At 44.2% G+C, this 27,500-nt stretch overlaps 1 protein-coding gene across 3 annotated transcripts in view; it reads right to left on the reverse strand.

Moving 5' to 3' along the window:
* Positions 1–27,500, reverse strand: part of LOC147451862 (uncharacterized) — a 44,441-nt gene that overhangs the window by 16,187 nt on the left and 754 nt on the right. The window contains exons 2-10 of one of the 3 annotated variants that reach the window (XM_086517734.1): positions 27,256–27,351; positions 27,089–27,172; positions 26,936–26,993; positions 26,750–26,793; positions 25,272–26,663; positions 25,035–25,117; positions 23,564–24,924; positions 22,705–23,391; positions 22,404–22,614 (exon numbers count right to left, since the gene is read on the reverse strand). In XM_086517734.1, coding sequence (XP_086373860.1) covers positions 22,404–22,614; positions 22,705–23,391; positions 23,564–24,924; positions 25,035–25,117; positions 25,272–26,663; positions 26,750–26,793; positions 26,936–26,993; positions 27,089–27,172; positions 27,256–27,324 — 3,989 coding nt within the window. In that variant the 5' untranslated portion in view covers positions 27,325–27,351. Of the gene's footprint in view, positions 1–22,403; positions 23,392–23,563; positions 24,925–25,034; positions 25,118–25,271; positions 26,664–26,749; positions 26,794–26,935; positions 26,994–27,088; positions 27,173–27,255; positions 27,391–27,500 lie in introns of all 3 variants that reach the window. The other 2 variants (XM_086517732.1, XM_086517733.1) reach the window with 2 other exon arrangements.

Consider the following 27,500-nt stretch of genomic DNA (forward strand, 5'->3'; position numbering starts at 1 on the left):
TGCCAAATTTTTAACACGGCACCAGATCGATAAAGTGCATTCCCGATGGCAGACAACGATAGACTTCCCACTAAAGTCAACCCTCAAGAAACCTCCTGTCCCACCAATGTTTACTGAAGATGAACTCGATGACGTTGTCAAAAGACGAGTCAACCAACTTTTGGGGGCGAAAAAGCAATTGAAGAAACGCAACAAGGGACAGACTACCCTGGCTATATGGGTCGTCGATCTTCTTTTGCGAATGCAAGAAAACAAAAGAAGCATGTACATTTCAAGGGATTGTCCAATTCGTTCTCATCTTCTTCTGACAGTTTGAATAGCTCTTTCCCTTCTAATTCGAGTGATGAGGACAAAAAGGGCAAGAAAAGACAAAAGAACCAGACATGGAAAGAACAAGAAGAAGGCCAAGAAAAGCGGATCCCATCATGGATCCCGACAATTTTCTATGAATGTTCGGACTCCGAGGACATATGTTTTATTCGAAGAGGAAGCATTTTTACAGAGCAAATCAATATGACTTCTTCGAAGACAAGAATAAGAGGACCAAAGAATTCAAGGAAGGAGGACAAGCAATCAAATTTGATACTTTTTCAGGGTTTAGAGATGCCCACAGAGCCCTTGCCTTCATTCAGCAATTTGACTAGCTTTTTCTAGAGGGCGCTACTCAAAGCACTCGAAGATTAGTAGGGCGGCATCTTATTTGAAAGGAAATGCTGGAACATGGTGGTCCATCTTCTCTTACGAAAGAAAGCACCGACCAAGTGGCTTAAATTCAAGCGACTTTTCATTTCTTCTTGGCTCAGGAGTATGAGTGCGATGTGATTGTAGCCTAGAATCATTTTCGGGTGACCAAAGGAGACACTTTGGATTCATTCTGCGAAAGGTTTTGGGATGCTTTTCTACCTGCTTCTTCCTTCAAAGAGATCAGTTTTACGCAGCAAATCAAGAGGTTTTGTTGTGGACTCCCTAAGGAGATTCGAGATTACTGTTTACTACAGGAATCCGAGTCCATCCAGCAATTGATGGAACATGCTAAGCAAGGGTTTGCTATGCATTCGGGTAACCTGACTTAGCCCACAGATAAACAGTTAACACCAAAGACCAGACAAAATTCGACCAATGACAACATAAGGAAAAAGAAGTTTCAAAAGAAGAAAGATACTCGTCCCTGTTTGACGGAGGACCAGAAATCCGAGTATCTCAAAGAAGGAAACAGTTCAAGAGCAGCCGAAGAACGTGGCAGAAAAGAAAGAGAAAAGCAGGTTTGGTACCACATTGTGTGGGGACCGACCCAGATTAGATGGATGAAAGCACAAAACTTTGTCATGCATGGGGCAAAGTACGGGATCAAGAAGCCCTCATGTTCTTTGACGGAGGAGCCAAGGCCAACTTCATTTCACCTCGAATTGGAGGCTCGACTTAGAATCATGCCCGACAGAATGGGGCCACAGGCAGAAGCCTATATATATACCTTCATAAGTTCAAAAAAGTCTGAACTCACGAATTATAAGAGGGAATAAAGCACTCATAGAACTATAAAAGCAAGGGACACAAGAAAAGAAAAGAAAAACAAAAACAAACAAACTAACTAACTAAATCACTTTGTTTGCTACGAAACAAAACTAAATAAAACAAAACATTATAATGTTTTTAAAAAAGGCATGTGTAAAATAAGTTGACGCAACTTACTTGGCTTAAAACAAGTAGTCAACTTTAAGCAAAAAAGAATAATTCTTAATCCTAGAAATCAAACTTCACACAGCAACTTCTAACGGAACACATTCTTAAGTCCTCAGGTAAGCTAAATACGAAATCGAAAAATGAATACTACTACAAACCTACGAAGAGCAAAGAACCCAACTTGATAATATGTGATCTCAACTTCGCTGCTTGTCCAAACAGGAAGAATAAGATTATCAACTTTATCATGCATAGCTTGGACACCAGCTATGACATCCCTACTCACGTCGTCAGTGCCCAAGAGTAGGTGCACGTTTATATAAAAGTCATTCATGCTTTGAACGTACTCTACAAAACCAACGAGCTGAGTGTCTATCACCCTCCGAAGGTGATGGGCATACTGAGCCATGATAAAGGCTAGCATTTGTCAAGCTATAGTAAAAATACTAGAAGCGCTAAAGATCAAGACAACAACATAAGGTGTTATTAAGTCAAACAATAAGTGGGCTTTTTAGCTCCCCACTTCTATTGAATTTACTACTGATTATCTTGAACATTCCAAAGGAAGAAACATTAAAAATAAACTTACTACGATGCAAAAATGAACGAACATTTTTCATGATTCTTTTGAATGTGTCACCATCGTGTAACTACTATCTATCCTTTTTGTTGATTTCTTTCATGTTATCTATTTACTTTCACTTTTTGGAAACACCCCTCAGAAAATCTAACTGCCCTGCATTGCATAGCTAGTGTGGAACTGTCCAGAGGGAGTCCAGGCCTGAGGGCAAGAGAGCACTAAGGTTGGACAAGGACTATGGTTAGCCAAGTGGGGTCATTGACTAGCCAAAGTGGAATCCTTTGCTACAGAGGCTACATTTCAGTTCTCGATGTGGCCGCAGTGTACAAAGAGGGTCGGATGACCTAGAAAGATACAATGGCAGCATCTCCTAAAATTTAGGGAACTGCTATTTTGGGACCTGAAAATGTGTTGACGTCATTACCTCCGGAATGACAAGGGGAACATTTTCTTACTCTGCCGTGAAGTCAACTGGGCAACCAGTTGGGAGATTTTTAGGCGGCAACCCCGAAACGGGAAAATGCTTGTAAACGTGCCAAGTGGCACATTCTGGTGCAGTTTCTAATGCAAGAGAGAGTTGGCGCTGAATTTTAAGCTGGGAGAGGCTCATTTGCAGCTTTTGTCACAGGTTAAGAGCTATGGAGTGCTTGCTTTTCCTCTTATGCACAGTGCGGTGCCAAGAGTGATGCCCTGCACGCTACGCACTGCCCTCTCTCTCCCCTTTGGCAGTATGTTATGCCCCTCTAGTGGGCTCTTCATTTGACCAATGTACAGTTGTGTGGGTTCATGCGCGATTGCCGAGGCAAGAGCCTCTTGCACAGGTACTGGATTAGCTAGCGGCTAATCCCCCCGCAGGTACAGGTGAATTCGGAGAGGTTTCACGCCAAAAATCTCGTCCCATTCAAAGGGCAAGTAGCCCTACAGGTGCGGGAGCTCGAGGGCTTGCTACGGATGCGACCGGCACGCGAAACGGAGCCCGAAACAGTGAATTACAGCCTGCTGTGTATTTTTGCAGGTTTAGGGTTTTGGCCCTAAACGGACCCTAATACCCCCAGGAGGTTCGGGGACGCAAGGGGACCGCTGTACAGGCGATCTGGCGCATTTTCAGGGCTGAAAACAGAGAATTCAGCGTGCTGCAGATTCTCGCCAGGTTTTGCAAAGTGCCCGTATGCGTCGGGAAAGCCAGTCAATGCGTGGGAATACTGACTGTGAAGGGTTCTAGTATAGTTATGCTGCCGGAATCGGGCTGGAACAGTGGAAATTCAGCCGAATTTGTGCAGGGCAGCTTGTAGGGAACCACAGCGTTTATTCCCTTCTTTGAACAATAAAGAAATACCGAAAGGGGCGCCTAAGTTAGGGGCCAATCTGGTGTCGGTCTACTCATGCAGGTGCAATCTAGCAACCTGTATCCCTCTCCCCTTTGTTGTGTCTTGAAAGTACAGGTAAAATAGACGACTAATAATGGGTGAAAGCGAAATCAAGGTTTAAAGTAAAGTCTACCGCCCTTTTTGGATTGAACAGGCCGGTTTCAGAATGAGTATCCTTTTTCAGCTAGTAAAGAAATAAGATGGTAAGATTGAACAACAAAAGCAGATTTACTAGAGCAAAGACAAGAAAATCTAAATAGTTGAGAGCAAATGACACCGTACTTAGCTAAAAGAGAAATATTCGAAGAAATGTGAGGCATACGGATGATGTTTAGATTGGCATATTCTCGTTCAAGGCGCTTATCATAGATATCTACTTCTAATCCCAAGGGAGTCTGAAAAATCTTAAGGTCTAAAAAGGCACAACAATCACTATTTGTGGTACAGTTGAGTTCACAAAACTCCTTGGGATAAATTCCTCCGCCTACAGAACTCGAATTCAAGTACATAAAATCTTGAAAAGAAGGAACGTCAGGGACAAAAAGATCATCTACAAAGCGTCTTACATTGCATAACTTGTGCAAAAATATTCAGCAAGTGTTAGCAAGGACAAGACGCTCCATAAAATCAAACTCATAAGTAAAAAGATAGAAATTAGCAAGAAAAACAGCACAATAGGTGCCCATAGGGATACCAATTGTTTGCTTGAAAAGGGAGTCGCCGATGGTTATATATAAATTGTCCAAAAGAAAATCTAACCAAGATATGATGTCAATGTCATCTACAATCCTGGTGAATCTCTTTCTTCCTTTGTCTACATCTACATTCTTACTTTTCAACCATAAGAAGTTAAAGTTCAAGGCTGACTTTTCTACTAGCAGTGCCTTGTACCTATCCTTCTCAAGCTTGTACGCAAAAACAGGCAGAAGTTGTTCAAGCGGCACTTGAACGGGATGTTGCCATTACACATGTCATTGGCAAACTTCGTTTGCATTGTCAGGGGTATCTAGAGCACGAGGACTGTTACATCATGCCTTTGGAAGGGTGTGACATCCTCCTAAGAATCCCTTGATTCTACAAGAACAGTACAGTGGTCGAGTACAGTGGTCGATTATAGGGCTAGGAAAGCGACTTTGAAGAATGAGAAGGGCCGAGAAATTGTATTAGATGTAAAATTGAAGGGCAAATCCGTCCCACTTGAATAAGCTTCGACCATTTCCAAATTAATGAAATCCAGTCTTTTTGTTTACTCGATCTTCTTGAAAGAACTGAATGATGAATATCGATTAAATATGTCTGAATTGGAAAAGGAACCACAACATTTTCTGCACACACAGGCTGATTCTTTCTCTGAAGGTCTACCAGGCGAGTTACCTCCACCTCGTCCTGAGGACCATATGATTGATATGATTCCCGCAAGTACAACACTGAACCGGCCACCTTATGAGGTAGCCGAGCCCAAAATGAAGAAATAATGAACCAAGTAAAAGAAATTCTGGAAAAGAGTCTCAACCAACCTAGCACTTCAACTTTCTGCTCTCCGGTATTGCTAGTATTAAAGAAAGACGGTTCTTGGAGGATGTGCATTGACTATTAAGCTCTCAAAAAAACCACCATCAAGAACAGATTCCCTATTCCAAGGATCGATGATATACTCGACAGACTACAAGGATCCTCTTGTTTTAGCAGAATTGATCTAAAGAGTGAATACCATCAAATCTGATTTGCTCCGGGGATGTCTATAAGTCAGCTTTCCGAACAACCTTTGGTTTGTACAAATATTTGGTTATGCCTTTTGGACTTACGAATGCTCCAGCAACATTCAACGGAATGATGGATAGGATTTTCAATGAGTATCGATCTTTTGTGGGCACTTTCTTTGACGAATTTATAGTTTTCTCCAAGAATGAAGCAAAACACAGACATCATATGCTACAGATCTTTCGAGCATTGCGGAAGCATAGATTGGTTATCAACACGAAGAAGAGTGAATTTTTCTTGCCCGAGATACATTTCTTGGGGCACATATGTCACGTGCACATCTAACCCTATGTGCATGTGGACAAGCTACTTCAGGTCCGGGGTTCAGGTCAGCTTAAGAAGTGTTATGGCACCTTTGTGAGCCTGTACGCACGCCGTGCATGTCCAGGCACTTAGAGTAGTTGCATATCCTCTGGTTGCACACAGCATGATCATCAGCATTACAGTCTGTAGCCATCATGAGCATTTTACAGTGCACAAAACCCATTTTCCCTATTTTAGCCATTTTTCACTTATTATTTAAGTGACTTTGTTGGGAAACTGGGTAGGGCATTTTTGATAAGTTAATATATAAGGAACCTAGCGCTAGCACTTTCTGGCAAAAGAGGCAACAGAGACCCAACATCTGGCAGTGCACCTTCTCAGCAAGACCGGCGGAACTCCCTAGCATTTTCACCACCAAGTTTTCCAGCGTTTTTTGCAGCAGATCTGCCTTGGCGTTTTTGCTACAGTGCATCTTGCGTTTTCAGTCAGCAGTACCACATCACTTGTCACAAGACGGGCACCACGTGCCGATAGAAAAGAACAAACTGAACAAACTTTTAGCACTTCAATAACAACTTAATTGAGAGAGAGAGAGAGAGAGAGAGAGATACGACACGCGACAGGAGTGGCGGAATTCCACCCCAGAGAGTATTGGCCCCAAACCTTGGCGCCCCTTTCAGTATTTCTTTATATTGCTTCAACACAGTACAAGCCGGTACTCCAGACTCTACACCTTCTCCAGGAAGCATGCCAAAGAATGAGCCCTAACCTCATATTTAAAGGCCCTTGGCCCCAAAAGCAGTTTACAGTAAAAAGCCTTCAAACTCAAAAGCATCTTGTCTAAAAGCAAAGCAATAAAGCTACCAGCATAAATCACGGAAATCCGTACAGCCTGCCACGTCATCAACCAACGAAAACGCGAAAATCTGTACAACCTGCCACGTCATCATGTCAGCGCAATTTTCGAAAAATCTCACGTCATCAGCTGCGGGTCTTGCTTTATTTTAATCTTTATGTCACTTGGGGTCCCATCGGACGGGGTCTCCATAAGTTAGTAAGACTTCTTCTTCTGTTACTTGTTCTTCTTAGGGTTTAGGCCCCTCGACCGACATCTGCAAGTTGCCCCCCTTCTTCAGGGCTTTGACACGTCAGCAATTTGTTACATCTCCCCTTCTTGAAAGATAGTAATCGTCCGCGATTACAGCATATCTGCAAAACAACTCAAGTTAGCTCAAAAGTTTCCGAGGGACAATCAGTTTGCTCTTTTTATTAAGGAGTTCGCTTCTCCTGTTTGCTCTTTTGATCAAGGAGTTAGCTTCTCCTTTCGGCTCTTTTGATCAAGGAATTAGCTTCTCCTTTCGTCCAAATCGGAACTCTTGATATTCCGACGTAGTAAAATTAGCCATCACCCAGACCGTACTGATCTTCCACGAGTATCTTGATGCACTAAAAAATTACATACCCAGGCAATCTCATCCAATTAGGAATATTCAGTAGCTGGCACATCACAATGCAACACAAATGCTTACATATGCATGTTACAAGACATAGAAACATAAAGCCGCCGATGAACACTCCTCCCGCATAACCTAACAAGGTCCGGGCCACGGGAGATATTCAATGACTCCCTCATCACTCCTCCCGCATAACCTAAAAAGGTCCGGGTTGGGAGATATAGAGGCCTTTTACAACCAAACGCCCCCCAGAGTGCAGCCTGCGTCGTTTGGAGGTGCTGAAAATAACCACTTCTCAGACTTCTTAATACTCCTCCCGCATAACCATCCAGGTCCGGGCTAGGAGTCACAACAACGAGCGCGAGCAAGCGCGCTTGGCCGCCGAAGAAAGATGGTTAGCCTTGGAGCGTGAGCGCGAGCAAGCGCGCTTGGCGGCCGAAGAAAGATGGTTAGCCTTGGAGCGTGAGCGCGAGCAAGCGCGCTTGGCGGCCGAAGATAGAAGGGTAGCCTTGGAGCTGCGAGCAAGTGCGCTTGGCGGCGGAAGAAAGACGAGTGGCCTTGGAGTTAGAGCGTGAGGCGCAGAGAGACCAACGCATGCAAGAGTTGGTCCTACATGTACTCACCTCGAAGCTCGAGCCGATCAAAGATGTTGGTAGTTCATCAAGTAGCACAAGCAGAGATTCAGACTCCAACAACCCCGTCATTGAGAAGTTGACATTCAGTAAGTATGACGGTAAGATGGATGCTAGTGTTATTCATTCTTGGTTGCATCAATTTAATGCTTATTTTGCGACAACTAAGAAAACAGGGAACAGCAAGGTTTGGATTGCAACCATGTAGCTTGACGGTGATGCCATTAATTGGTATCACGCATAGCAAAAGGCACAGTTGATCGCGCACCTAGAGGAAGCAGAAGAAGGCGTGCCCCTTTCCTTCAATTGGGCCGACTTCCAAGACAAGCTCAATGCGCGGTTTATGCCTCCTCAGTACCTAGCGCAGTTGAAAGCAGATTGGCACAATCTCAAGAAAAATGGTATGCCAGTCATGTCTTTTTGCAGCTCAGCACCCAATTACACAAATCGGATGATGAGCGCAAAGAGGCATTCCTTTTTGGGTTGGACGAATATATCAAGTTTGATGTAGAAGTCTTCGACCCCGTGAATCTCAACAAGGAGGTAGTAATTGCTCTCTCCCAAGAGATGAAGCACAACGAGGGAAAGCCTAAGGGAACAAGTCTTCTTACAGTCCCTCTCAGACTCCTCAGAACCCTCAAAATGGTAAGAATGATAAGAAAGGTAAGAACGGTAACTCTTCTAGCCAATCTTCCTCTAAAGAACTCACAAAATGAATCTGAGGGTAAAGCTAAAACACCTACTAAACCTAAGCTAACCCCGGATGCAAAAGCTGCAAAAGGAATTATAGGAGGATACATAACGGAAGAAGAACAAGTCATTTATGCTAAGGAAGGTCGTTGTTATCAATGTTACGTCAAGGGTCACAGTAAAGCGGCTTGTCCTAAGACAGCCCCACCTAAGGAACCCAAAGCACCAACGGCTACCACAAGCACTTTAATGAACCAATCTGAATCTTCACATATTTCTGACACACACATTGATGAGTCTCTCTTTAAGTGTTATGGTCATGTGAAGGGTCAGCGTTTTGTCATATTGTTTGATTCAAGTAGTATGCATGATGTGATTAGTGCCTCTCTTGTAGAGAGAGTCCGCCTAAAAGTTGGTCAGACATCTTCTCTCGAGGTGTCGAGCTTCGCTCCCGATATGGACTCTCTCATTACAGTGTCTTGATGTGTTGTTTACAGTTCAACAAGCTGCCTTCCGTAGAAAATTTGTCGTGTCTCTTCTCTCACGATGTGATATGCTTTTAGGCATTAGATGGTTTCGTGAGCATAACCCTCTCATTGATTGGGCGGACAATACTCTCACTCTAAATGCCAAAAGTGACTATCCCATGATAATTCGTGGTGAGGAGGGTTTGCATTCTTTGCCTCTCATTTTTCATGTGCACGCGAAGCGTGAATTACGAAGAGTAGCACAAGCGGCATTCATCTATGTCCAGAGCATTTAGGTTCTGGACAAGTATTCAGCTTTGTTTACCAAGTTTAAGCATCTCTTTTTGCACGATGATCTTCCACCCGTCTCCTACCCGAGCTGCCGGAGGACCATCGCATCAAACTCACGAAGGAGGCACAGCCTATCAGCAAGGCTCCCTATCGTTTAAACAAGTCTCAAGAAGAAGAGTCAGAGCGGCAACTCGCGGAGTTGGTGGCCAGAGGATTCATACGTCCTAGTGTAAGTCCTTTTGCTGCTCCTATTTTGTTTGTTAGCAAGAAGGATGGTTCGTCTCGTTTGTAGTTGATTACAGGGAATTGAACATGATGACCGTCAAGAACAAGTTTCCGATGCCTCGCACTGAGTATATCCTCGATAGGCTAAATGGAGCAAAGATTTTCAGTAAGGTCGATCTCAAAAGTCGATACCATCATGTAAGGATATTCAAAGGGGACATCTACAAGACCGCTTTTCGCAAAGAGCGAGGACAATGGGAGTATGTAGTCATGCCTTTTGGATTGACAGGTGCCGTGGGTACATTTAACTGTCTCATGGTAGGCCATTTTGGCGATATGGTTGGTGTATGTGTATTCATCTTTCTTGATGATATTCTCATTTTTTCTGCGTCGTGGAAACAACATGAAAAGGATGTTGACAAGGGATTAACCCGTTTGGATGAGTGTCAGTTGTACATTGCAGCTAAGAAATTCGAGTTTTTTGTCACTGAAGTTACTTATCTGGGTTATATCATTTCTGCAGAAGGCGTCAAGTTAGACCCCGCGAAGGTGGAACAGGTACGTAATTGGGATTTGCCCAAAACTGCATATGATGTGCGTTCTTTTCTTGATTTATGTCAAGCATATAGTTCGCACATAGAGAATTTTGCACGCATTGCCTCACCCATGAGAGATGTTTTGAAAGGGATAAAGACTCGCAGACAGCGCGTGGATTTGCCCGACACAGCCATTGAGGCTTTCGCAGCTCAAGGCTACGGTGACAGAAGCGCCGTGTCTTATCCTTGCCTCTTGGAATGACCCCTTTGAGGTATGGACGGATGCGAGCAATGTCGCTATAGATGTTGTGCTTCAGCAGCATGGCCCTCGACTTGTATTTCTTAGTCGGAAGCTCAAAAGTGTAAAAAAGAACTATTCAATTTACGATAAAGAACTTTTGTCTTCATTCACTCTCTTAAGCATTGGAAACATTTTCTGTATAATAGAGAGTTCACAGTTTACACAAATCACCAAGCCCTCAAGTGGCTCCAATCTATGCCTAGTGCACATTGGAGTGATCGCCAGGCACGGTGGTCACAATTTTTTGAGCAATTTGGAGGTTTGATTGAGTATATGCCTGAAAAAGCTAACCCTATTGCAGATGCGTTAAGTCGCAAAGGACAGATCCTGACTCGTGAGTCAAGATCCATAGTTTCTCTTCAGGGTGTGTCTTTCGACAGCATGAAGAACCAGTATGCAGATTCCGAGTTTCGTAAGCAATGGTTGCAGGCTCTTGCTTCTCAAGGGTCTAGCAACTATCTCATTCGTGATATTTTGTTGTATTTTCGTCACCGTCTATGTGTGTTATCCTCTCTAAGGACAACCGTATTGCACGATGCACATGACTCTCTCACGGGTGGGCACAGGGGAATGAACACCACTCCGGAAAAAATAGAAAGATTCTTTTATTGGCCTAATATGCGAAAGGATGTGTTTCCTTATGTCACACAGTGCACTATTTGTCAAAAGGTAAAAGCTCCTCGGGGTAAGCAGCGAGCCTCTTGCTTCCGCTGCCTATTCCCGATGGACCTTTTCAGGATATTTCCATGGATTTTGTGACTAACCTTTCACCTAGTTTGCATTCAAGGAACACTTAATGTTTGACAATCGTTGATCGTTTTAGCAAGTTTTGCATGTTGATTCATTGTAAGGCCACAATCACCGCACAAGATGTAGCACAATCGTTCATAAAGCATTGGTACCCCGTCTATGGTTTGCAAAAGTCGATTGTTTCAGATAGGAGTGTTAAGTTCACGTCCAATTTTTGGCACGCACTCTTTGAAAATTTTGGCACTAAGTTGAATTTTTCATCGGCTTTTCATCCACAGTCAGATGGTCAAACAGAGATTTACAATCACTTGGCTTTTGATGTTTTAAAGTCATATGTGCATGATCAACAGTCCCATTGGGAGCTCTATCTCCCATTGGTTCAAGCTATTTTGAATGACTCTTTTTCCTTTGCCATTGGTCGAACTCTGTATGAGACAGCTTTTGGTCGTCCGTTCCAGTCACTTTTGACTCGCTCGGTCAGTCAAATGTCTAATGCCAATGCTGAAAGTCGGTCGTTGGATGAGATTTCTAAGAGTGTGAAGCTTCGGCTAAGCAAGGCTTGGGAGTCTTACTCACGACAGGCTAACAAGCATCGTCGAATGTTTCGATCAAGGAAGGGGATTGGGTGTATTTAAGAATCATGAAGCAACGTCTTAAGCAAGTTGGAAAGACATGTCCTAAGTTGTCTTTCAGAATGTATGGTCCATTTTCCTGTCATTATAAAGATAAATGAGGTTTCTATAAAATTGCAATTGCCTAACTCATGGTCAATGCACAACATTTTCCATGTTTCTTGGTTGAAAGTGTTTCAGGGAACACCTCCGAAGGACATTTGCCAAGAAGAAGAGCCGGAGATCATCGATGAAGCTGAAGTCATGGAGCCGGAGCAAGTGTTGTGTCACAAACTGCTGACGTGTCAAAGCCTAAAGAATGGAGCCAACTTACAGATGTCGGCCAAGGGGCCTAAACCCTAAGAAGAAGAAGTCCTACCAACTTATGGGGACCCCATTCGATGGGGCCCCAAGTGACATAAAGAATTAAAATAAAGCAGGACTCACACACACACAAAAGAATTGCGAAGCTGGCTGATGACGTGGCAGATTTTCGAAAATCACGTTGGTTGATGACGTGGCATGCTGTACGGATTTCCACATTTTGCGCTGACTACTGACGTGGCAAGCTGTATGAATTTCCGTGATTTACGCTAGAAGCTTTTTGGCTTTGCTTTCGGACCAGATGCTTTTGAGTTTGAAGGCTTTTTGCTGTAAACTGCTTTTGGGACCCAGGGCCTTTAAATATGAGGTTAGGGCTCATTCTCTGGCATGCTTCCTGGAGAAGGTGCAGAGTCTGGAGTACCGGCTTGTACTGTGTTGATGCAATATAAAGAAATACCGAAAGGGGCGCAAAGGTTTGGGGCCAATACTCTCTGGAGTGGAATTCCGCCACTCCGTGTCGCGTGTCGTCTCTCTCTCTCAGTTCAATTGTTAATGAAGTGCTAAAAGTATGTTCAGTCAGTTCTTTTCTATTGGCACGTGGTGCCCGTCTTGTGACATCATGTTGCATTGGTTTCGTCGTGGTTCAAAGAAGCAAGTCAGACAGTGCTTTTTGAAGTTCAAGGATCGAGGAACCCATGAGGCAGTGTGGGTCCATGAAGAGTTTTCCAAAGATTATCCCGGATTGTTAGCAGCCTACAGGGAAGCCATGCAGATCGGTACCAATACCTCACTTGAAAAAGGAGGGGATGTCCGGTGCACATCTAAGCCTATGTGCATGTGGACAAGCTACTTCAGGTCTAGGGTTCAGGTCAACTTAGGAAGTGTTCTCGCACCTTTGTGAGCTTGTGCGCAGGCCGTGCATGTCAAGGCACTTAAGAGTAGTTGCATATCCTCTGGTTGCACACAGCATAATCATCAGCATTAGAGTCAGTAGCCATCATGAGCATTTTACAGTGCAAAGAACCCATTTTCGCTATTTTAGCAATTTTTCATTTATTATTAATAAGTGACTTTGTTGGGAAACTGAATACGGCATTTTTTATATAAGTTAATATATAAGGAAAGTAGCGCTAGCACTAACTGGCAGAAGAGGCAACAGAGACCCAACATCTGGCGGTGCACCTTCTCAACAAGATCGGCGGAACTCCCTAGCGTTATCAGCCACCAAGTTTTCCACCGTTTTTTACAGCAGATCTACCTTGGCGTTTTTGCCACAATGCACCTGGCGTTTTCAGACAGTAGTACCACATCAGCCTTGCGTTTTTGCAAGTTGCAGATTGCCCTAGCATTTTGCAGTTTCTCAGCGTCAAATCAGCCACTGCATCAATGTTTCCAGATCTCAGCACTTAGACTCCGCAGGATCAGTCCCAAACCTCGCAGATCTCACCTAACCGCAGCAGATCCTCGCCGCACGATCAGATCAGCCAATGTTTTCAGATTTCAGCATCTGCATTTTCAGCGCATCGTCATCGCGTCGTCGCCATCGTCGTCCTTGCCAACGCAGTGTCAGAATTCAGCAGATAGCAGATTTGCAGATTTCAGCCCCTGGCGTTTTCAGTTCTCAGCCCGTCGCCGTCGTCATTGTCGTTGACATCGTCGGCGAGTCCATTACATCTAGACCATTGTACCAGATTTGTGCAATCAATAGCATAGACCTCTCTCGCCATAGAGAGTGGGGCCCTTGGAGGAGGGTTTGACAACATTCTGGTGTCGTATTCTTCTCTCTCTCTCTCTCTCTCTCTCTCTCTCTCTCTCTCTCTCTCTCTCTCTCTCTCTCTCAATCTCAGCACCTTCATTCACCATGTCATTCACTTTGTTTGTGATCATTTGCACTCTCTGACTAAAGGAACGGAAGGCTCTCCCTTCCGTAAGTAAAAGGAGCCCTTGAGCACAGCTTCGGAGCACTCATCTTGAGCAAAGTTCAACATTCACTTCCACTGCACCTTACAACATTGTAGACATGATCGCAATAAGAATTAGTTAATCTGACATCAGTGAGGTCCGGTGTGGATCTAGATGCGATTGCTAAATACGTTGCCAGGAATCATGGTCTTAGATATGGATGGAATTTTATGTGCTTTGATTTGGATATAATCCGAATGTGCACTGACTTAGTCGTCTTTGTGCAAGTACTAGATTTGTGTCCTCTAGTGCGTCGTACTTAGAGTCAGTGTCTACTGAACTAGTTTATGGTCGTGTGTCGTGCCAAATTTTCGACTTGGGGAGCCCAAGTCTCTACATCTTGTATACATATCCAAGAGTGATCACGAGTTGTTGATAGCCCCTTTTCAAGTCGATTCTCCTAAAACACATAGAACCCTGTAGCCTATAGAGTATATTATTGATCCTGGGTAGTGGAAACCTGTTCTTGACCAAGTCTGTTACATCTTGTATACATATCCAAGAGTAATGTTTAGTTGTTGATAGCCCCTTTTCAGATCGATTCTCCTAAAACACATAGAACCCTGTAGCTGTAAGGTCCAGCGGAATGTATGTTTTATTTTCTCAAGATTAGTGATCTTTATTGCTCAAGGTTCCTTTTAGTTCTTAGGGAAAGAGAGAGCTTTCCGTCTTATGGAGAGTGCTATGATCACGAACAAAGTGAGTGGATATTGTGCGTGCAAGTGAATGAGACTGAGAGAAGGAGAGAGAAGAGATACGACACCCGAGAGGTTGTAAAACCCTCCTCCGAAGGCCCCACTCTCGTCGGCGAGAGTAGTCTACTTCGATTGCACAAAGGTGTACAATGCGAATGCAATGGACTGATGCAATGGGGCTATGCCGATGACGACGACGGTGATGACGACGACGACTTGATGGCTGAAATTTGTGGTCTTCTAACTGCTGATTTCCGGGACTGTTTCGGTGGCTGAAAATGACTGTTCTGGCTGCGTTTTTATGGCTGAAAATGGGGGAACATCTGCAACCAGCTTGGGGGTGATCTACTGCGGTGTCATAGGCTGAAAACTGCGAGTCTCTGCTGCTGGTTTGGGCTGAATATCAAAAACGCTGATGCTTTCTTTTCCTTGCCAAAAACGCTGGGCTATATGCTCCAAAAAAATGCTGATCTGCTGCAGTTCCTAGCGTTGGTAAAAACGCTGATTTGGGGCAAATCGTTGGTGAGCAAAACACTAAGGAAGAATGCTTGATGGCGAGGATCTGTTGTGAGTGAAAACGCCAGGGGCTGAGGTGAAGATGCTCAAACGCCAGGGATGGTGGAAAGTTGGCGCTAGGGGGTCATGAGGGGGGGTACTGCTGAGAAGTTGCCTATTGAGCGGGAAGCTCCTGTTGCCTCTTCTGCCAGAGAGTGCTAACTTGGGTTTGCTTATATATTAACTTAGCAAAATTGTCCTACCTACTTTTGTTGGAAAGTCACTCAAAAATAATAAGTGAAAATAACCAAAAATAGGAAAATAGGCTAAATGCACTGGAAAATTCCCCTAACTGATGCTAATGGATTCTGATGGGAATTCCGATGATCATGCTGTGTGCAACCGGAGAATATGCATCTATGCTAAGTGACTGGGCATGCACGGTCTAGAATAGACTCACAAAAGTGCCAAATCACTGCTAATCTAGACTTGACTGAACTGACTGAACCCTACTGTGGTGTAGCTTGTCCACGGACACATAGGGTTGGGATGTGTCACGTGACATCCCCTCCTTTTCAAAGTGAGGTACTGGTACCGAACTGTATGGCGTCGAGGAAGATCGCCAACAGCATCCGGAATCCTAGAAGGGACTCTTCGCCGGCCCACTCTGCTGTGTGGGTCGAGTGGTACTTGAACTTCATAAAGGTCTGCAACACTTGCTTCCTAGGGCCGCGCCGAAAGCGACACAATCTTTTGTGGCTCCGTCGATGCTTCCACTTCGTCTAGAGTCCTGCTTCTTTCGTCCATGGCTGAAAATTCTTGAAATCATCTCCAACACAAAACCATGAACATACCCATTCCATGTAAAGTGAAGGAAAAAAATCTTGTCTTCTCTAAAGACTGTGTATGCAGTGTAGATGAACATAGAGACGGAGTGACAACCCGTTCATCAAACACATGCAAACAATGAGGTCGAATCTTTTCTGTTTGATCGAAATCAATCAACTGTGGCAAATCACAATGGAAATGCCCATGCTTGGTGCTCATACAATCATGTGCTCGTTCGGAAACTGTGTCATGCCAAGGAAGAGACATGAAATGTGACTTCCTTACATACAAACTTTTCAGCTTTTCATGAACAATCCGCATACATTCGTGCTCATCCATGAGAGAAACATGCTCAACATACAATATGTCATGCCTAGGAAAAGGGATCACATAACAATGCTGACCAAAATACAGGAAACCTTCACGAATGAAACACTCGAATAATGCGTGCGTATCAATCATGGGAACACATAATACTTCCTGTGATGGTTCTTTGGACCAAGGCTCGAGAGCCAAGATCAGTTCTTCAGGATCTATCGAATCTTCTTGTGGGGGTTCTTTGGACCTCGACTCGAAAGCCAAGATCGGTTCTTCGTGATTGATCGAATCTACAACGAGATTAGCTTCGCTAGAAAAAGCATCCACTAACACATCATCCTTGTGAACAATCACATCATCGTCATGCAATTCATCATGCTTATCTTTATCATCCAAATCATCCTCTCATAATCATGCAAATCCTGTGTATCATGTTGTGGAGAAAAAGAGATTGAGAGAATCTCCTTATCCCGAATCCTTTCAACCTTGTCCTGCATATTAGCAAATGAGAGATGGAGAAGGAACAATGTCCACTCCATGAAAGACAGTAGGAGAATCACTTTTGGCATTGAGAGTTAAAGTGTTAGCCTCCCAATCAACGAGAGGGTTTATTTCACGAAACCATTTCATGCCTAAAATCATATCACATCCTAAGAGAGGAGAAACAACAAATCTTCTAGTGAAGGTAGTCTGTTGAATTGCAAACAACACATCAAGGCACTCCTTCCTGATGAGAGCGTCCATACCAAGACGAAAGCCAGAGACCTCGATAGGAGATCTCGGACTAACTTCGAGGCGGGCTCTCTCAACAAGAGAGGGACTGATGACATCATGCATACTACCTGGGTCAAACAATATGACAAAACGGTGCCCCGACGTACGACCATAACATTTAATGGGAGAATCATCAATGGGAGGGTCCTGCGAAACTTTGGGCACACCCGTGTTATCATTCATTGCATTGACAGATCTAGTGGGTGATGTGGGTTCTTTAGATTCATTCGATTCAAGCTTAGGACATGTTCTTTTTATGTGACCCTTAATGTGACAATGAAAACAACGACCTTCCTTAGAATAAGTGCTTTGTTCTTCCGAAGTGATGTAACCTCCTACAATTCCTTGTGCTACCTTTTCATCTGGAGTAAGCTTAGGTTTAGCAGTTGTGTTAGCCTTACCCCTAGATTCATTGGAAGAATTCTTTGATGAGAGACTGTTGGAAGATTGGTTAGAAGAGTTATCATTCTTACCGTTCTGAGGGTTCTGAGAAGTCTGCGAGGTACTTGTGGAAGTCTTGTTCTCCTTATGCTTTCCTTTGTTGTGCTTCATCTCGTGGGCGAGAGCAATTGCTACCGCTTTGTTGAGATCGATTGGATCGAGTTCCTCGACATCATACTTGATATACTCGTCCAATCCGTAAAGAAATGCCTCCTTGCGCTTCGCATCCGATTTACGTAATTGAGTGCCGAGCTGCAAAACACGATTAGAGAAAGACATAACCTGTATACCGTTTTTCTTGAGAGCTCGCCAATCGTCCTTCAATCGTGCAAGGTATTGAGGTGGCATAAACCACGCCTTGAGCTTGTCTTGGAAATCAGCCCAACTAAAAGAGAGGGACATGCAATCGTCGGCTGCCTCTAGGTGCGCGGCTAGCTGTGCCTCTTGCCATGCCTGGTACCAATTAATGGTATCACCGACAAGGTATATAGCTACCGTCAAAACTTTGCTATTGCCTGTTTTCTTAGTTGTCGCAAAATAAGCATCAAATTGATGCAACCAAGAATGAACAACAGTAGCATCCATCTTACCGTCATACTTACTGAAAGTCAACTTTTCTGTAACTGGATGGTTGAAATCCGCGTCCTGGCTTGCGCCACTTAACGAACTCCCACGATCCTTGGGTGGTTCGGTCTTCGAGGCTAGGACTTGGGCAATCAATTCTTGAGTGCGTAGCTCTCGTCGAGCTTCACGCTCGGTCTCCAAAGACAATCTATGAGCGGCACGATCGGCCTCCAATGCCACGTTTCTTGCTGCCGCTTCCTCCTTCCTTAGTTCTTTTCTTTCTTTTCTTGTGTCGCGCTCGCGTTCTAAAGCAAGGCGCTTGTCTTCTTGTCTATCCATCATGGCCATCATCTGCTTCATCATTGCCTCCATAGGGTCTGGTGCACTTGGTGGCATAGATGGCGAAGGGGGAGGGTTGAAGAAATCATCTCCAGGTGGGGACGAGTCTTCGTCGCCTCACTCATGCTCATCACCTGTATGCGAAGTATCCATTCTGCTTCGGGTGACGACCATGCACTATGATCTTGGGGTCTTAAGCTCGCGAAGAACTTGGGTGCTTGAGGGTCTTGAGGTTCTTGAGGTCTGTGATTCGAGAGAATCTTGGGTTCTTGAGTCTTGAGGATCTTGGGTTCTTGGGGTTCTTGAGGTTTTCTTTCGATTGCAAATCGCGTTGGAGAAGGATCTTCTCTTCACCCGAGTTCTACCCTTTTCTGCGGGCGCACCCCTTGGCGGCCTTGCGCTCACACCAAGATTGTTTTTTCCCACCTCACGTCGATTGGCCGGCCGCTAAGTGCACGGTCCGCTCTCAATGAGTGAAAAGAGACACAAGGGGAGGCTGGACAAGCCCTTCTTTCTTGGGATTCCTGTCACTCTTCAACAAAACACGATTAGGAATCGCCACGCCCAAGTAAACTTGGGTTCGTGCGATCGCAACAAGCAAAAAAAATTATTGTGGTTCTTTCCTTGAGTAATACAAAACACTTCCAAAGCTCTGATACCAATGTAAGGTGCAGCGGAATGAATGTTGTATTTTCTCAAGATTAGTGATCTTTATTGCTCAAGGTTCCTTTTAGTTCTTAGGGAAAGAGAGAGCTTTCCGTCTTATGGAGAGTACTATGATCACGAACAAAGTGAGTGGATATTGTGCGTGCAAGTGAATGAGACTGAGAGAAGGAGAGAGAAGAGATACGACACCCGAGAGGTTGTAAATCCCTCCTCCGAAGGCCCCACTCTCGTCGGCGAGAGTGGTCTACTTTGATTGCACATAGGTGTATAATGCAAATGCAATGGACTGATGCAATGGGGCTATGCCGATGACGACGACGACTTGATGGCTGAAATCTGTGGTCTTCTAACTGTTGATTTTCGGGACTGTTTCGGTGGCTGAAAATGACTGTTTTGGCTGCATTTTTATGGCTGAAAATGGGGGAACATCTGCAACCAACTTGGGGGTGATCTACTGCGGTGTCATAGGCTGAAAACTGCGAGTCTCTGCTGCTGGTTTGGGCTGAATATCAAAAACGCTAATGCTTTCTTTTCCTTGCCAAAAACGCTGGGCTATATGCTCCAAAAAAACGCTGATCTGCTGCAGTTCCTAGCGTTAGTAAAAACGCTGATTTGGGGCAGATCGTTGGTGAGCAAAATGCTAAGGAAGGGTGCTTGATGGCGAGGATCTGTTGTGAGTGAAAATGCCAGGGGCTGAGGTGAAGATGCACAAACGCCAGGGATGGTGGAAAGTTGGCGCTAGGGGGTCATGAGGGGGGGTACTGCTGAGAAGTTGCCTATTGAGCGGGAAGCTCCTGTTGCCTCTTCGGCCAGAAAGTGCTAACTTGGGTTTGCTTATATATTAACTTAGCAAAATTGCCCTACCTACTTTTGTTGGAAAGTCACTTAAAAATAATAAGTGAAAATAACCAAAAATAGGAAAATAGGCTAAATGCACTGGAAAATTCCCCTAACTAATGCTAATGGATTCTGATGGGAATTCCGATGATCATGCTGTGTGCAACCGGAGGATGTGCATCTATGCTAAGTGACTGGGCATGCACGGTCTAGAATAGACTCACAAAAGTGCCAGATCACTGCTAATCTAGACTTGATTGAACTGATTGAACCCTGCTGTGGTGTAGCTTGTCCACGGACACATAGGGTTGGGATGTGCCACGTGACAGTAGCGTATCGAGTATATTATCGATCCTGGGTATTGGAAACCTGTTCTTGATGGGGATTTGATTGAGAGCTTTGTAGTCAATGCAGATTCTCCATGATCTATCTTTCTTTAACACTAGAAGCACTGGTGAACAACAAGGTGATGTACTAGGTTGGATTAGACACTTTTCAATAAGTTGGGCTTTGCTTCCTCTGTAAGGTGGCAAGTTCAATGGCAAACTACTAAGTATCAAATCAATCGTGTGATTCTCGGATCTCTAAGGAGGTAGCTCTCCAAGCAAACCCTCCAAGAAACAGTCGGCTTGAGCTTACAAAAATTCTTTTTCTACAAATTTGACTTCTTACTTTCATCAACTTCATTCAAGTAGATCAAGTAAACAAAGAGACTGGACTTTAAATAATTTTGAAATGGCCGAAGCCGATACAAGTGGAACAAACTCGCCCTTTAATTTTACATCAAGTGTGATTTCTTTGCCTTTCTCATTTTTCAAACTAACCTTTCTTGCCTGCTGATCAACCACGACGTAGTTCTTCTGGTACCAAGGAATCCCCAAAAGGACGCCACACCCCTCCAGAGGCATGATGTACAAGTCCTTGCCCTAGATACCCTTGTAGTGCAACCGAAGTTTGCCTATGACAGGTGTAATGGCAATATCCCTCCATGGTGCCACTAAAACCGCCTCCATCGGTGGCCACAAGTATGTCCTCTACGGAAGTCAACGCTCCTAACACGCCCAGAGCACGAGGATCACGACTAGTTCCTCTCTCTCGATACAAGTGAAAGAAATCCTTGTTTATCCCATATGCCTTAGCAATCTATGTAGAAGCAGAGGTATGATGGAAAAACTCGCATGTCAACCGCTATACTTACAAAGTCCCTATCATACCTATTCCTCTCTCTTAGCGAGAAAAACATCTTGCGGGAACTACTATAACACGTCTGGTTGTATGATACCACGTCATGTCGCTCCAAGAGATCCCTACGTCAAGTTGCAATTGTCTTGGATCATGTAATGGACAAAAAAATGCAAGAAGCTATATGGTCAACAGAACTGCGCGCAGGCTCCTTAAGGAGCACTCCAAAGCAAGAGTAGATGCTCTTTCAGGTTTCAGCACAGGGTAAGAGAGTACACTATCGGGTATGCGAGAGCCACGTCAAGCGGCCGAGCATGTCTAGATAATAATGCACAATGAAATAGGGGGATGATCAAAGAGCATTGTCCCTGATACAATGAAGAGTTCACCTCCTCACATCGCTGCCCAATCTCCAATATAGAACCTGTCCAATCTCTCCAAAAGGCGCCACCCTTGCATCTAAAACCCGTGTGAGAAGAGAGAGAGCACAAGCAGAATATCCAGAGTCCCACGTACATGTCCATGGAAATCACGACGCATCAACTTGCTCCAATTTTAACTTCACCCATTAGTGCTACAAACTTTTTCTAAATGGTCACTAAACCCTAACAATATAGCATGACCTTGTCTTATAAGGCATCAACAAACTCTCCCTTTTTGAAGACCTAATGTGGTCATTATCCACAGCCATACCACTTATGTTTTACCCCAATAACCCAAGCTTCAAACTCCATATCATCGTTCATATCTTTCCCCGCCCCCAACCCCCCCAAAGAATGAAAAACAAAAACAAAAAACAAAAAACAAACAAGCAAACTTCAACCTTGAAAAGGAGGCGCAAATCATAAGGCAAGTTCCATACATGTCATGAAAACAGATTTGTCAAACGTCATCATTAGCTGTAAACAGATTTATCAAACATCATAATTAGCATATCAGCAAACCAGTGACTTGCTTTTAAAGTGTCTCTCAGGAAATGCCATGGTTCATCCTTTCTTCACAAACATCTAAACAGCAGTAACTACCACTACAACCCTAGAGGAGCAGCTGTCAGCAGTTCAGATGATGTTACAATAAGATTACTAAAAGTTTCATCATTGAGACACTTGACTAGGGATAACCATACAGAAGACTCTTACACAAGCGGCCATATAAGGAATATGAACAAAAAGAGAATCATCTACGATACGTCTACATGAACTTCAGAATATAGCAGATCATGCACGTGTACACCAAGCATATTTTATGATGTACAGTTCTAACGGTATGTTCACACAATTACAAACTCTTTATTAAGATGGCACATCCAACAGTCTGCATGCAAAGAGGAAAGATCCATAAAGCATCTCACAAAGTGCATGAAACTTACTGCCAAACGATCTGAGCTTCTGGATACACCTTTGTAGACTCTTGGTAACGGGAAATACCGGAACTCATAACCTTCACACTGACACTGCTTGGTGGTCCAAGAGACGCTGGAAAATGGGATGCATTCTTTAGTGCAAAAGGAATAGGGAGCAACGGGGGTTGGCCCTCTCCTGCAGATGTAGGCAACAAGGCTCCACTCGGGACACGAACACCTGTGTCATTTGCAGCATGAATTGGATTGATATCGTTTTCTGCATTGACATCGGTAATATATTCAGTCACATGATCACCCCCAAGATCACCTTGAGTTGAACTCTGCACAGGATTGGCCACTGCTGAATGCTTACAATCAACTGTCTCCTTTCTCGTAGCCTGATCGAGAGGAAAATTGGAAGAGGGTAACAATAAAGGGATCATATTATCCATCACAGGTCCTTCGAGCGGTATTTGTGCCTCACTCACTGTCGTTTTCAAAGCTTGAACAGAAACCTGCACTGCTTCAGTGCAAGGAAGTTTGGTTATGGGAGCCATTTCTGTTATTGGAGGCTTAATCCTGGGTGAAACCTCGTGTATATTTCGAGTTGCATTGTCTATGCTGAGTGTGCCTTTCAACCAACAAGTACTATCAGCATTGGAAAAAGGGGGAACAGACTTTAGAGCACCAACAGCTTCTGGGGATAAACAAGGCATAGAGCTGCGATTATTACAGTCTTTAGCTGAATGCCCTAGCTCTTTGCATCTGTAGCATCTCGTGCTCCCAAGCGATGGCACATAACTTGGGGCACCCCATGCACCAAAAGACCTGCTTCTTGGGGTAAAGTTACTCCTGGTGTCTTCCTGTAAAGGAGACTTGTCTACACCATATTTTTCCCCAATCGTATCGACATTAAGAGACAGCTGCAATGACCTTTTCTCCTCTGTCTTTGCTGTAGAAGATTCTTGTACACCCATCACAGGCAAAGGCAAAAGAGGAGCACTTTGAACGGCATCTATTTTATCACAAACGAAATACCAAAAGACCGGTTACAATTAATGCTTCCGCACATTTAACAACCCCACAATAGAAACTGTGTCCCATGTTGAACAACGACTAAGAGAAAATAAATCCAATAAACAACTATAGGAAGACAAATTTCTACTCAACTGAAGTCAAATGCTTACCTCTATTAATCATGAAAGCATCTATTGAAGTACCGGGCTCTGAAATTCTTGATACTTGTCTCAACAAAGAGCTTGGTGGCATCATTTGCGCTGCCAAGCTCCTATCCTCCTCCATGCTCAAAATTTGAGCATCCTTTTCTGAGCTACTAAGGGCAGAACTAATCTGTGCTTCAGATCTATCAGATGCACTAACTGTAACTTCGTCCTTCATTGTTTGTTTCGTCCCTTCAAAGCATCCAGCCAGATCGTGTTTAGGGGACTTGTTAGCCTTGTCCCCACCAGTGTGTAATTCTGCCGGTAGGGGTGGTTCAATAGTAGCCTCCACTTTACATGCAGTCTCCACCAATCTGCCCATTGATGCATCATCGTTTTTGCTGTCAGTTACTCCGGGCTCTGGATAAGAATTCTTTGGGCCTGATGATCTTGCAGAATCTGAACTGACTTCATTTTTCACCTTTGGCTCAGACCCTTTGAATGACTTGAAGGAGCTTGTCTTCGCCAGTGCCCTTGTATTGGCTATGCCTGTTTGACCTGAAACTCCCTCCTTCATGGCACTCTGCAGGACAATATCTGAGGTATCTTTTGGGCCCTTAGAGCTTGGTTGGAGTTTAGAACCCAAAGATTTTGGAGGGAATAAGAAGGAAGGAACCGAATCACTGAGCTTCTGCACACCTACATTCCTTGATCCAGTTGAGGCATAAGAAAAACTTGAGGATGGATTATTCAACTGACTGTTTGTGGTGCCCTTATTTACAGTTCCGACAACTGAGTTACTTGCACTCGGCAACCGACCCTTGGAGGTTTGCCAGGAGGGAGCTGTATTAGAATTGATAGAACCTGAGCTTAATGCACCTGCTACATGAGGCAACTTGCCACTTCCACGACAAGACAGGGCTGACCCTTCACCACTTGTCCCTATTAATGCAGTGGGTGACACAAACTTGACTTTTCCCGTCTCTGGAGCTTTGAAGGAGGCTTCTCTCAAAAGACCAAACTTAGGTGGTGGCATGTTGGACATGCTAGAGCTATCCATAGCCTGCTTTTTAGTAGGCGGTGCATCTAGAGCATCCTCCATGAGACCCCTTTTTGCTGGAAACTGAGATGAGGGAGCCCCCTTCAAAGTTCTTTTCTTGTCTGAGGGCAGCCTCCTCTTCTGTAGCAATGCTTTAAGTCGCGAACGAGTGTTTCCTATGCTGCATTGCTTTTTGGTGCTGTTAAAAGAAGGCAATCGTGCAGGTGGCGAGCTCATGATCCGTAGATCTGTAGAGGGACGACAATCACCGGTTTTCTGCTTGGATTTACAAACATTACACTGCCAATATCCTTCTGGTACCTGTGCCATCAGACTCTCATAGCAGTACCTGTGAGAGAAGCAACAGTGCTCAAAAACATTGAGACCATTCTGAGGGGTACAAGTCGTGATATCAATGAAAGACCAATAAAAAGCTAGCAGAGGTCCTTTTCAACTTACACATGTTCAACTCCATTGCAGTCATTACAAACAGCAAGCATGTCCTCAAATCCAGCATCACCACATATGTCACAAACTTTCATCTGTACAGTCAGGAAAGCAGAATAAATACAGCCATACATTAACAAGTGAGAGAGAGACACAGAGAGAAAGGAGGCGAAGAAGTTACACATGAAAGGTAAGCCTGTACAAAAAGCAAGATTTTGTATGTCTTAATGACTACAGGTAAGCACTTACATCATCAATAGCAGCCACATGATCTGCAAGAGCTAACTCTGGGCCTGTGAAACTACTGTCAACCTCCATGTGACCCTTCACAGTGGAGGGTAATGCTTCATGCATATGTTCGTCCTTGCTAGTAAACCCATCACTGTGCAGTTCGTCACTTCCCTCCTTTTTAGATGGTGACTCTCCTTTCCCAACCACAATAATCAAAGGCTTGACCTTATCTTCGTCTACAGGTCCCCCTTTTAAGACTACAGATAATGATTGTTTGTTTCTGGCAGCCTCAGTGGCAGGCATAAGCAAGCAAGTTCCCTTTTCCATTGCCTTTTTGGCGAGTGAATCTGCATGAGAAGATGTGTGGCTTATCGACCTGTCGGAAATTCCATGTGTTGCATCTGCATTCCATTTTGGTGATTCATCAACTGCCTTTGTCTGCTGTTGCAAAAAACCCTCTCGCAGGCCAACAAGATCACCTTCTGATACCACCTGTGCTGCGACATTCACGAATCCATCTGACACCTGCGAGTCCGTAGCAGGGTCCATTGAGCCTTGGGGACAAACTACTCTCACCTCTTCTTGCATCTTTTGAGGAGATCCGCTAGGCATCACAAAATTCTTGCCAAAACAATCAGTTGGACAATCCTGTGATACCATTCCAGCACCACCAAATACAGGCTGGCGCGCTGTTATGGAACCTAATTGCTGACTTCCCATCATCTCTTCAACCGCATTTACATTCCCCGACAAGATAGGGTCACCACCTGCAGTGACCTCCTCCATTACAACCATTCCATTCTTGTTTGGAGAGACTGTACAGCCCTCCAGCAATTGCTCACCAATTCCTATTTCTAAGTCAATTTGCTTCCTTGGGATTGGCGCAGTTGTCCCATCAAGGTCTTTAACCTCCCCCACATCTTTGGAAGATATAGGTGTTGCACCCCCACCTTTCTCTTCTGAAAAAACCATAATGACAGTCTGCACAGCATCCGTCGCAGGACTCTCTGGCACAGTCCTTGTTGATGTTTCTAAATCAGATGGCAATACATGGCAAAAAGAATTTTCTTGCCCAGAACTATCTGGAATTCTCTTCCGGCGAATGCCCAACTTTCGAGCAGCACGTGTTTTTGTGGGTGTAAAAATAGTCCCTCCAGAATCAGCAATGCGCTTTGAAGGGGATGTTTCATTCCAGCCCCAATCCATTCTTTTTCCAACTGGTGACTGCTCAGAGGCATCATATGATGTCCCAGGCTCATCGCAAGCCTGCAGGTTCTCAGTCGATCTCCACATTCCATCATCTGAAAGCTTGCCGTGTGAATCTGTAGGACTTGAAACAGGTCGATTGCTATCAAGAGCAGCTTTCTGCTGGCAATAATAGCAGCATGGCAGGCTTGGGTCCTGAGATGCCTACAGAACAAATTCAAGTCCGTCATTTGATTCAGAGCTCTGAGCTGCAATTAAGCAAGTTAGTTATCAAAGGCTTCAGGGAGTACTTGACATGGTGCTTCGAGACAGAAGCTGTGATAGCCTCGGGTGCCTGCCCATCAGACCAAGAAAAAAAGGGGTACTCAGCATCGACAAACAACCGATGACTCATTGAAGAGAAATACCAAAATTAAACTCTTGATAACTATAACATCTATGACTATGAAAATGGTAAAAACACTATTTTCACTTACAAACACAACAATTCTGGGCTGAAGATGCATCCAAATGATTTCTGCAGATTCCACAGACCTGTGAAGATTTTGCAAAATGAGAAGTATACAACAACTGCAACGTCATAAGGTATCCTTTTGGCAAATGGTGTCATAACATTTAGTATCCATTACTTGTATGGCTGCAAAGTCCAACCCTCCATCAGTATTATCAAGTGGCCCTTGCATCCGATCCTTTCCTTCAAGTATCGGTGTCATCTACATTATACAGCAAAAACTTGTCATGTACAGAAATATATAACTATGGCAGTAAATCAAAAAAGGAATAGGGCATAAAATACTCTGGGGCGATTGAGCTTATAAGTCTTCTTCAAAAGGTCTGCAATCGTTCGCGATCTGTATCTTTCCATGCTGGCTGACCAACAAGCCACCAACTTCTGCAAGATGATGTGGAGTCAATAGTGGCTCTTTATGACCTAGATTCCAAGAGTTTAGACCGATAAAGCCAGCCATTCCAGGAAGTAAAACATCCACAAACCCAGTTTAATTCACAACGCAACCAACAAAACAGCAGCTATGAGAAGCC

The sequence above is a fragment of the Adiantum capillus-veneris genome, chromosome 8 (assembly GCF_014529385.1).
Source record: "Adiantum capillus-veneris isolate H3 chromosome 8, ASM1452938v2, whole genome shotgun sequence".
NCBI lineage: Eukaryota > Viridiplantae > Streptophyta > Polypodiopsida > Polypodiales > Pteridaceae > Adiantum > Adiantum capillus-veneris.